Below are 12,494 nucleotides of genomic sequence, written 5' to 3' on the forward strand. Positions count from 1 at the left end.
GTTCGGTACCCATAGGGAGGGCCTCAACCGGGACCTTGGATTCATGTCACATTACAGGTGACCACCATTGCACTACACACACACACACACACACACACACATATATTCCTACACACACACTCTCACATACACACGGACACAGGTGCACACAGACACCCACACACACCCTTATAGACAAACACACTCCTACATGCACCCCCTCACAGACTTAAGACACTCTGCACTCACTACACACACTTTCTCACACTCACAACCCCCACCGCAGACAGACAGACACACACACAGACAAAGACCCACATGCACACATATTTTGTGCGGTGAACTTGTACTTGCAGAGTTACATTGTACTTTGCTCAAAAACTGCATGAATTTATGTAAAACTCTGTTATCTCACTTTTTAGATTAGAACCAATCTAAACATCGTGGCATAGACAGAGAACACAGGGGGCCAATACCTTCAACATATTGTCTAGCTATCACCATTGTTAACAGCTAACCCGAGAATGCAACTTTAAAAAAAGGTTTTGCAATTTACACATGAAAGAAGTGAAACTATCACTGTATTCTAACAGATGAAAGGCTTAACAGACAATCACTTTTTCAATGTATAATTTCAGTTACATCATACTGTAAATTTTTGCTATAAATTTTGTGTTACGATCGAGCCCTCCACTATCACCTGATGAAGGAGCGTCGCTCCGAAAGCTAGTGTGCTTCCAATTAAACCTGTTGGACCATAACCTGGTGTTGTGTGATTTTTAACTTTGTCCACCTGAGACAGGTGAGAGGCACAGAGGGGACTTCAGTTACGAGGCCGCAGCACTTCAAAGCCACGCCCCTTTGCTGACAATGGACTCTTATCCCGGAGGGGGCGCAACGCTCGCTTCCCCTAACCCAACCTTCCCCCTTTTAGTTTGGTTCCCTTTCCCTCTGCCAACCACTTGCGCCGAGCCCGAGCCACTTTGTCCACAGGTTTTCCCCATGCTCAGAGTTAACGCCCCACCTTTCTTCCTTCCCCGCTGCCACCCTCCTCACCTGTGGCCCTCCCAATATCCCCCGCGCGCGCGCTGGCGTGGCTGTCCGTTGCCGCCGGCTCGCGCCTCCCTCACCTGGCTGCTCCTTGAGCTTCATGATGGACAGGGTGTAGTGAGCCATGTCGAAGAAGGGGTACATGGAAATCCGGGAAAATTGCATGACGAAATTGGTCAGCCCCAACGTCGACACAATATCCATTCTTAATTGTTAACAACCCCCACCCACACACACTTTTTTAAAAAAATCTTTTCATTTTTTGAAAAACAAAACAGCCGTGAGGAAACTACAGAGAGAGGCCGCAGACGTATCGTGTTACCGGCGATAATCCCCGAGTTTACACAAGTGGGTATCGGATATCTCTCTCTTTCTCTCACACACAGTCCGGGCTGTGGCGGTCGGGATATAAAAGGGTTTGGGTTAGGCTGACGGGGAAGCGCTTCTCCACGTTAGAGTTACTGTCGCTTTTCTGTCTCTGTCTCTGTCTCTCGGGTTTTTTTAAAAAAAAAGCAGAGTGGTGGCGCGCGCACCGAGCCTCGCAGACGGGAAATGTGGAGCTGGCACTGCGCATGCGCGCGCGCGACCACCCCGCAAGCTCAGCATCAGCACCGGCACCGTTCCCAGCCATTCACTTTCTGTACCCAGGCGAAACATCGTGGAAGAAGAAAGTCCATTCAGCTTTTAGTAGAGACGAAAGGAGAAGTTGGTGGAAGAACTCAGCAGGTCTGGCACCTTCTGTGCAGAGAAAACAGAGTTAACGTTTCGGGTCCAGTGACCCTTCCTCGGAAGTAAGACTTGCTGAGCTTTCCAGCAATTTTTGTTTCTGATTTCCATGGCATCTTTTATAACCTCAGAATGTCCCAATCTATTTTGCAGCTTATTAAATTCTTTGCAGTTGCAGTTACTGGAGTAATTCAGGGACTAGGTCACCCAGGTTGACCAAAGCAACGTGCTAATGACTAGGTCATCTGTTTCCATGGTGCTTGGAGGAATAAATATTGACCAGGACACCAAGGTGACATTACTCTTCCAGATAGTGCAACTTTATAGGTTTACCTAAGAATCCAGGCAGGACTTTAACATAGTGCCTGAAATATGGCATATTTGACAGTATAGCACTCTCTATTTCAGAATTATTTGCTTAAATATGTGCAGGGTCTTGAACCTATAGCACAGTTGAACAGTGGCAAGCACTGCTGCCTCTCAACACCAGCTTTGGGTGACTGTGTGGCATTTGCATGTTCTCCCCATGTCCCATGGTGGGTTAGCCATGGTAAATTTGGGGTAACAGAGATAGGGTGATCCAGGCCAGAGGACTGTGCAGATGTGATCATCTGAATGGCATTTATGGTCACGTATGGTTAATTTAGCATAGTCAGTCCACCTATCTTGCACATCCTTGGACTGTGGGAGGAAACCCAATCAAACCTTGAACCCTGGTGCTGTGAGGCAGCAGTGCTAACCACTGCACCACTGTGCCCATAGCAGTAAACTTTGCTTGGGTATAAAACCAGTATTACACTCTATCCTATCAGTTAAACAATTAGGGAAAAGGTTAATAAATGCAAAACATTTAGCAGAGTCTAATGTCAACATTCTGCATCAACAAATGCATTTACCATCTGGTGAGTTAGCGAAAATTGTTTCTACGATGCAAAAACAGGCCATTCAATCCACCTTTAATTCAGGTTAACATTTATGCTCCACATCAGCCTAGTTCTACTCCTACATTATTCCACCCAATCAATACTTGTTGTTTTATTGCTTTCTGTGTTTCTAAGTGTCTTCTCCACGTGTGCATCTTTGCTTTTCATTGTGCAACTATCCCAAGTGTGGTCTAATCAAGATTCAATATAAGTTTAACATCTCTACTTTCAGTTTTCTCCCACTAGAAATGAACCATGGTGGCTGTTTTAATGGCCTTATTGGCTGTCTTCACTGCTTTTAGTGATTTTTAAATCTGTATGGGCTCAATCCTTTTTCTACTGTATCCCTCTCAGGCTTATTACCTAAACAGCATATTGTTTTTCTTATTCTTCGCAGCCTACGCTTTATGATAATGATATTCGTTAGCCAATTACATGTCTATTCTGGAAAGTTGTATTTTGTTACTTATAACAAGTGGTTCTGCAACATGATAAATGAGGCAAAGTACTTACTTGCTGTAATTGCCCTTTTCACCTTCTCCATTAGAAGCACATGCCCTTATTTTAATAGATTAATCCAAACCCTCACTATGGTCTTGCTGCAATATTTATTGACTTTTCTTCTATTTGTTCCTTCATTCTTTTATCTGGTACTTTCTAGTTTCCTTCTTGCAGCTGTTGACTTAGAAATTCAAGTGTTCTTTTAAGCAATAGATTGCACTTATATATATTTGTACAGTATTAAATCATTTTGAAGAAGTCTTAATTAAACAAAATTTGGATAATTAAACTGAATTCTTGGTGTAAGTTTGCTCGCTGAGTTGGAAGGTTCATTTTCAGACGTTTCGTCACCATACTAGGTAACATCAGTGTGCCTCCGGTGAAGCACTGGTGGTGTGGCCTGCTTTTTATTTGTGTTTACGTTTCCTTGGGTTGGTGATGTCATTTCCTGTTCTTTTTCTCAGGGGGTGGTAAATGGGGTCCAAGTTAATGTGTTTGTTGATAGAATTCAGGTTGGAGTGCTATGCTTCTAGGAACTCTCATGCGTGTCTCTGTTTGGCTTGTCCTAGGATGGATGTGTTGTACTGATTAGGCTGCAATTGGAGTATTGTGTGCAATTGTGGTCACCAAATTATAAGAAGGAATGTGATCACTGTAGAGGGGGTACAAAGGAGATTTATCAGGATGCTGGCCAGGCTTGAGGGTATTCTGAGGTGTGAGGAGAGATTGGATAGGCTGAGTTTGCTTTTCTCGGAGGAGTGAAAGTTGAGAGGGACGTGACAAAGATGTGTAAGATAGTGAGGCATGTAGATAGGGAGGCATGTAGATAGGAAGGCACTTTTTCCGTTAATAGAGGGGTTAATGACCAGGGAGCATAGGTTTAAGATCATAGAATCCCTACAGTCGATATGGTGTCTTTCCTCATCTGTATGTAAAGATACTAGTGAGAATTGGTCATGTCTTTTTGTGGCTAGTTGAAGTTCGTGTATCCTGGTGGCTAACTTTCTGCCTGTTTGTGCAATGTAGTGTTTGTTACAGTTCTTGCAAGGTATTTTGTAAATGACATTAGTTTTGCTCATGAGCTGCAGTTTTAGTGTGTTGGTGGGTTTGTGGGCTACCATGATGCCAAGAGGTCTGAGTAGTCTGCCAGTCATTTCCGAGATGTCTTCAATGTAGGGGAAAGTGGCTAGGGTTTCTGGATGTGTTTTTCTGGACTTAAACTGAATGCCACAATAATATTTTAGGACAGGAGACCTAAGCCTGATCCAGTAGGTTAGTTTTCAAGAGTCCCTCAAAAGAGGAGTGAAAACTTTAGGGAGGGCAAATTAGAGGGATTTCAGTAGTAAATGCATGATCGCCAATGTTAGGTACAAAAAGCAGGAATGCAAAAATATCCAAATTTAAGTAAAACATGGCAAGTTAATTCTCATGGCTGTCAATTTCTTACTTTGTTTAAAAATATATACGTCAACAAAACAAAAGAGCTGATCATTAACTTTTGGAAGTAAGGTGGAGGGCACATTCCTATCTACATCAATGGAGCTGAGGTTAAGATGGCTGATAACATCAAGTTCCTAAGAGTGATGATCACCAGCAATCTGTCCTGGTCCACTCACGTTGATATGTCGGTTAAGAAAGCACAGGAACGCCTCTATTGCCTCAGAAGGCTGAGGAAATTCAACATGTCCATAAAGGGTCTTACCAATCTTTACAGATGCACCGTAGAAAGCATTCCATCCAGATCCATCACCGCTTTGTATAGCAACTGCTATGCCCAAGACTGTAAGAAACTACAGTGAGTTGTGAACACATCCCAATCCATCATGCAAGTCAACCTTCCATCCATTGACTCAATTAATACTTCTCACTATCTCGGAAAGGCAGCCAACATAATCAAAGACCCCTCCCACCCCAGTTATAATCTCTTCTGTCTGGCAGAAGGTACAAAAGCTTAAACACATTGACAAACAGATTCAGAAACAGCTTATTGCCGGCTGTTATTAGACTTCTGAATGGACCTCTCAATTTCAAATCTAATACTGAGCTTGCTCTTTGTGTACCTTCTCTACAACCACAACATTGTATTCCTTGCTCTGTTCTATTGCCCTTATACACTTGTACAGTATGATCTGTCTGTACTGCACAGAAAACAAAACATTTTGCTGGATTTAGTTGCATGTGACAATAATAAATCAAACTAAATCAAAAAGAAAAGGCTGCAAGTGAGAGAGTTGGGCAAGTGGCAGCAAGGTTAGGAGAGTTGGCGAGTGGACAGGTTTCTCAGGGAGTAGTACAGCCCAATCTAAAGTTGAGTCACACAGGTTTTGTCAGCTCTGGCATGACATGATGTCAAATGATAAAATATTCAACATGGGTCCTGTTATATAAGCAATACTAAAGTGGAATGTTGCTAAATGAGGCAACTTAAAATGGAGGCTTATTGTTTGTACCCTTAATCTTGACTCCCCGACCAAAGAAACCATTTCTACACATATACTTTAGTAAATTGTTTTAATATTTTCAGGTCTTTGATAAGATTACCCCTGTACCTTTATACTGATAGGATGCAAGACACAATGATGCAACCCATTCTCATAATTTAACCATTTAAACCCCAGTATCGTTTTGATGAATAGCATTGCATACCTTAAAGGTTAATCGTGTGATGTGGTGCCCTTAATTGTATGCAGTATTCCAGATGGAATCTAACCAGGGCACTGTACAATTGAAATTTAGTTTATTCCCCTTTGTATTTCAGGCCACCTGTTGGTTATGACACACATTAATGATTGGCCTTAAATGTAGAGCGTATGATCAAGGCGTCCACAGTGGCATGAAAATTGTTAGGGTAGTAAATAGTGAGGGGGGGTAGCCATAAACTGAAAGAGGATGTCAACAGAAAGATCAGCTGGGCAGAGCAGTGGCAAATATAATTCACTCAGTAAAGTGTGAGGGAGTACACTTGGGAAGAAATAACAAGTCAAAGGATTGCACTATAAAATAGTAGGATCTTGGAGAGTAATGAAGATCATGGAGACTGGGCATGTATGTCCACAGATCCCTGAAGATGGCAGGACAAGTTGATAAGGTGGTGAAGAAGACCTATGTGACTCTTACCTTTATTAGCCACAGCATAGAATAATAGAACAGAGATAATGAGAGAAAATATTGATTAGCCTGCAACTGGAGTGTTGTGTGCAATTGTGGTCACTACATTATAAGAAGGAATGTGATCACTGTAAAGGGGGTACAGAGAAATTTATCAGGATGCTAGCCAGGCTGGTGGTAGTCTGAGGTGTGAGGAGAGATTGGATAGGTTGAGTTTGCTTCCCTTGGAGGACTGAAAGTTGAGAGGGACATGACAAAGATGTGTAAGATTGTGAGGCATGTAGATAGGAAGGCACTTTTTCCATTAGTAAGGGGTTAATGACCAGGGAGCACAGATTTAAGATCATAGAATCCCTACATGTGGAAACAGGCCATTTGGCCCAACAAGTCCACACTAACCCTCTGAAGAGTAATCTACTCAGAATCGTTCCCCTATTACTCTACATTTACCCCTGGCTAATGCACATAACCTACACATCCCTGAATACTATGGACAATTTAGCATAGCCAATTCACCTAACCTGCACATCTTTGGATTGAGAGAGGAAACCCACGTAGACACGGGGGAGAATGTGCAAACTCCACACAGATAGTCACCTGAGCCTGGAATCGAACCTGGGTCCCTGGTGCTGTGAGGCAACAGTGGTAGCCACTGTACCACCCCATTTAAGATAAATGGTTAAGTGGGAAATTGAGGAGAAATTGTTTTCATCCAGAGGGTGGTGGTTGTCTGGGACTCACTGCCTCAAAACGTGTTTGAGTCAGTAATTTTCATAATTTAAGCAATATTTACATATTGACTTGAGTTGCTATAGTCACCAGGACTATAGGCTAAGAGCTAGAAAATGGGATTAAAGTAGTGAGAATTGTGTCGATCAGCGTGATCGTGATAAGCCGAGTGGTCTCTTTCTATGCTTAAAATGTCTTTGAATCTGAGTCTAAGAGATTGCAACATTTAATTTGTCCTTAGCATTGATTTTTGTTCTTGTGAATTACTTTGCCCTTCCACAGTTCCTAGTTTAAAAAAAAAGTTTAGAAAACACAGCACTCTGATTTTTCTTTTAGATCCAAAGTACATGATCTCATATTTGCCAATGTTCAATTCTGTTTGCCACAGTTTTGTTCGCTTACTTATATCTGTCTTTATCAAGCATTCTTCAATGGAATTATTCATGGTAGTCAGTGATAAAGGCAAGATTTTGAACAATGAAAACTTCAAGGTCTGGGGACACTTTGAACAGTGAACCAGACAGATGGTGTCCTCAATTCATATTTCACAACATTTGATGAAGGATAACAGAGTGGAATATATGATCTTTCCCCTCAAGGAATGTAAAATGAAATCTTTGTACAAAAGCTTACAAAAACTTAATTCATGTAAAGATATTTTTTGCAGTCAAAATGTGTTACTGTAGCCATACAACAGACATCATGTCTCTGAACAAACAAGCATACATATGATAATGGTGACGTGGTTCTAAGAGTGCAATTTAAAACTGAATAAAATGAATAGAAACCATTGATAAATAAAATATGTTTGTCATGCCTTGTTTCCTGCCGCTGACCTTGAACTAATTTGATTATTTACTTACACTTTAGATGTGGTAATCAGTTTTATTTCATATTCTCATTTTAGTAAATTGTAAGTAACATCATTAAGTGCTATATATCCAGATACAGGTTAATTGTCAGAAATTAGATCTTTAAAATGATGTCATCTTGTGCAATAGACACTGATTCACTAAACTCCTTGAGCAAGAGATGGAGCTCTTCCTGACTTTCACCTTGACCAGTTATATGAATTTAACACAGTAACTCAGTACCAATAATAGTATACGCACTTCACCCATTTTCTCCTTCTGCATTATTTGCATTGACATAATGGACTAAAATCTGTACTCTGCCAACATTTACATATGTAGCGTGAGTTAACCAGGTATTATCTGCTGAGATCATTATTAGAACTTTTAAATGGAAATGATCTGAATCTGGGTCTTAAATATTGAGAGTGATGGAGCTGTGAATATTTTCTTTGGCAGTTTGTTTCATTGCAGAATTGTAATTGGGAAGAATGATTGTTAATACACTGTTTTGGAAAACAATGGTATTTGTAGTTTGTGTGAATAGCAATCTCATTTTGTTTTTTTATTGCCAAAGGGTATGAGACACTTGATTCTATCAAATCCCAAGACTGCATCTCATACTTTGTAGAACACGTGATTCCCATTCCATATCTTTGACCCAGACTGCAATGCTGTCGTAAGTCTCTTGCTGGCTGTGCATAAACATGCTGCACATTTTGGCATCACTTCAATCTTGTGTCTCTTGCCATATAAGGATTCCACAATTGCATTATCTAAGATTAGATGTACAAGTGTTTGATATAATATCACACTAATATTTCTATTGCAGGAGCAAAAACTCCTTCTTTGAAAAAACTGTTCACTAGGCTGCTATCCCAGTGCAGTACTAAAGGGGCATTGCACTGCCAGAGGTGCCATCATTTGGATGAGAAAAGGTTGAGGTCTCATTAATTCCTTCAAGTGGACATGGAAAGATTGCACAACACTACTTCAAAGTAGAGCAGTAGTGTACCCCAGTTGATTATTTATCCATCAAACATCATAATTAAAATGGATTATTTGGTCATTATGGGATCTTATTTTGTGCAAACGAACTACTGTTTTTCCTACAGTGCAACAGTGTTCAAAGTAGTTCATTAGCTATAAAGCATTTTGTAATGTTTGTGAACACATGAAAATTGCTCTGTAAATGAAGAAACTGAAATTGAAATGAGGGTCATGGAGGGTTTCTCTGCAAATTCAAACGCAATTGACTCATGCAATTTTGTGGTGCTTACCCACTTAAGTATGTTTCTCGCCTCCACAATGCCACTCTAATATCATCCTGCACTTCTGGGTTTCCTGACATTAGTACTATATTTAAATCCCAGTCATGCATTAATTGAAATGCTGCAAGCCAGGTATCGACTTACGCAGTTCAAGTCTGTGAAGAATTACACAGTGGATGGCCAAGAGAATGATGGTGGAGTGGCAGAAGGTAATGAATTTGTGAAATTCTTTACCACAGAGAGCTGTCAAGACCGAGTTGTTGAGTATATGCAAAGCTGAGGTGGACCGTATTTTTCATCAGTAAGGCAATCAAGGATGATGGGGGTAAAGCCAGGTACATGGAGTTGAGGATTATTCATCTCATTGAATAGCAGAGTAGACCTGATGGGGCAAATGGCCCTCTGGTCATATGTCATATGGTCTTATAAAGTACACAAGTAAAATTTTGTGATTACAGATGCTTTTAACCTGTACTGTGTAAGTGCCCAATGAAGGGCCTCACATCATTTACAAATAGAGCTCCTCTTCCGACAAAAAAAAACATTCCATCCACCCCAATACAGTGGCAGCCATTTTTTTTATTTCCATTGTTCATTTGTGATTTGATTGAGGATAGAAGGTAGCACTTCAAAGAATGATTTTCAAGCTCAACCTGTCAATCTTGCTGACCCGGAGAAAGTGAAGACTGCAGATGCTGGAGATCAGAGCTTAAAAATGTGTTGCTGGAAAAGGACAGCAAGTCAGGCAGCATCCAAGGAGAAGGAGAATGAGGAAAGTGTGCCAAGCAGGCTAAGATAAAAAGTAGGGAGGAGGGACTTGGGGGAGGGCAGTTGGGAATGCGATAGCTGGAAGGAGGTTAAGGTGAGGGTGATAGGCCAGAGAGGGGCTGGGGGTGGAGAGGTCGGGAAGAAGATTGCAGGTCAAGAAGGCGGTGTTGAGTCTGAGGGCTGGGACTGAGAAAAGGTGGGGGGAGGGGAAATGAGGAAGCTGGAGAAATCTGCATTCATCCCCTGTGGCTGGAGGGTTCTTAGGTGGAAGATGAGTCGCTCTTCCTCCAGGCGTCGTGTTGCCATGGTCTGGTGATGGAGGAGGCCAAGGATCTGCATGTCCTTGGCGGAGTGGGAGGGGGAGTTAGTGTTCAGCCATGGGGCGGTTGGGTTGGTTAGTGCGGGTGTCCCAGATCTGTTCTCTGAAACATTCCGCAAGAAGGCAGCCTGTCTCCCGAAAGTATAGGAGGCCACATTGGGTGCAGCGGATGCAGTAAATGATGTGTGTGGAGGTGCAGGTGAATTTCTGATGGATATTGAAGGATCCCTTGAGGCCTTGGAGGGACGTGAGAGGGGAGGTGTGGCCGCAAGTTTTGCATTTTCTGCGGTTGCAGGGGAAGGTGCCAGGAGCGGAGGTTGGGTTGGTGGGGGGTGTGGATCTGACAAGGGAGTCGCGGAGGGAGTGGTCTTTCCGGAACGCTGATAGGGGTGGGGAGGGAAATATGTCCTTGGTGGTGGGGTCCGTTTGGAGGTGGCGGAAATGACGAAGGATGATCCGATGTATCTGGAGGTTGGTGGGGTGGTATGTGAGGACTAGTGGGGTTCTGTCCTGGTGGCGATTAGAGGGGCGGGGTTCAAGGGCGGAGGAGTGGGAAGTGGAGGAGATGCGGTGGAGAGCATCGTCAACCACGTCTGAGGGGAAATTGCGGCCTTTGAAGAAGGAGGCCATCTGGGTTGTTCGGTATTGGAATTGGTCCTCCTGGGAGCGGATGCAGCGAAGGCGAAGGAATTGGGAATATGGGATGGCGTTTTTACGGGGGGAAGGGTGGGAAGGGGTGTAATCTAGGTAGCTGTGGGAGTCAGTCGGTTTATAGTATACGTCCGTGTTGAGTCGGTCGTCCGAGATAGAGATGGAGAGGTCTAGGAAGGGGAGGGAGGAGTCTGAGACGGTCCAGGTAAATTTGAGGTCGGGGTGGAAGGTGTTAGTAAAGTGGATGAACTGTTCAACCTCCTCGCGGGAGCACGAGGTAGCGCCATTACAGTCATCAATGTAACGGAGGAAAAGGTGGGCGGTGGTGCCAGTGTAGTTGCGGAAGATGGACTGTTCCACATATCCAACGAAGAAGCAGGCATAGCTAGGGCCCATGCGGGTGCCCATGGCTACTCCTTTGGTTTGGAGGAAGTGGGAGGATTGGAAGGAGAAGTTGTTAAGAGTGAGGACCAGTTCAGTCAGTCAAAGGAGAGTGTCAGTGGAAGGGTACTGGTTGGTTCGGAGCGAAAGGAAGAAGCAGAGGGCTTTGAGGCCTTCGTGATGGGGGATGGAGGTGTATAGGGACTGGATGTCCATGGTGAAGATAAGGCGTTGGGGGCCGGGGAAGCGAAAATCATGGAGGAGGTGGAGGGCATGGGTGGTGTCCCGAACCTAGGTGGGGAGTTCTTGGACTAAGGGGGACAGGACCGTGTCAAGGTATACAGATACAGTTCGGTGGGGCAGGAGCAGGCTAAAACAATGGGTCAGCCGGGGCAGTCAGGTTGGATTTTGAGCAGGAGGTAGAAACGGGTGGTGCGGGGTTGTGGGACAGTGAGATTGGAGGCGGTGGCTGGGAGATCCCCTGAGGTGATGAGGTTATGGATGGTCTGGGAGATGATAGTTTGGTGGTGGGAGGTGGGGTCATGGTCAAGTGGGCAGTAGGAGGAGGTTGTCCGTGAGCTGGCGTTTAGCCTCAGCAATACAGAGATTGGTGCGCCAAACTACCACCGCGCCTCCCTTGTCTGCCGGTTTGATGGTGAGGTTGGGGTTGGAGCGGAGGGAGTGGAGGGCCGCACGTTCCAAGGGTGAGGGGGTGGAGAGGTTGAGGCGGTCAATGTCACGGCAGCAGTTGGCAATGAAGAGATCGAGGGCGGGTAAGAGGCCAGCACGGGGTGTCCAGGTGCTTGGGGTGTGTTGGAGGTGGGTGAAGGGGTCATCAGAGGGTAGGCGCGAGTCCTGGTTGGAGAAGTAGATGCGGAGGTGAATGCGGCGGAAGAATTGTTCGACGTCTCGCCGTGTGTTGAATTCGTTAATCCGGGAGCGTAGGGGGATGAAGGTGAGGCCTCTGCTGAGGATTGATCTCTCATCCTCAGAGAGGGGTAGGTCTGGAGGGATGGTGAAAATACGGCAGGGCTGGGAGCTAGGACCTGGTGTGGGGCTGGAGCTTGGAGTGGGGCCGGGTTAGGCGCGGGGGCAGAGATTGGCGAGGGGGCGGAGACATATTCGGCGTGGTCAGTGTGTAGGCGAGTGACGTCACCGGGGGCGGAAGTAGATGCTGCGACTGCAACTCCGGGGGCGGAAGTGGCTGCGGCGAATGCAGAAAAGGTGTTCCCGGTGG

The 12,494-nt window shown here is 44.3% G+C and overlaps 1 protein-coding gene across 1 annotated transcript in view; it reads right to left on the reverse strand.

Moving 5' to 3' along the window:
- Positions 1-1,531, reverse strand: part of LOC122563416 (trimeric intracellular cation channel type B-A-like) — a 44,471-nt gene extending 42,940 nt beyond the window's left edge. Inside the window, exon 1 of the mRNA XM_043717160.2 lies at positions 1,110-1,531. Within this exon, the coding sequence (XP_043573095.1) occupies positions 1,110-1,233 (124 nt within the window). The 5' untranslated portion in view covers positions 1,234-1,531. The remainder of the gene's footprint in view (positions 1-1,109) is intronic.
- Positions 1,532-12,494: the final 10,963 nt, after the last annotated feature.

Source organism: Chiloscyllium plagiosum, unplaced genomic scaffold (assembly GCF_037043375.1).
Source record: "Chiloscyllium plagiosum isolate Xiang-an unplaced genomic scaffold, Cpla_swu_hap1 HiC_scaffold_2, whole genome shotgun sequence".
NCBI lineage: Eukaryota > Metazoa > Chordata > Chondrichthyes > Orectolobiformes > Hemiscylliidae > Chiloscyllium > Chiloscyllium plagiosum.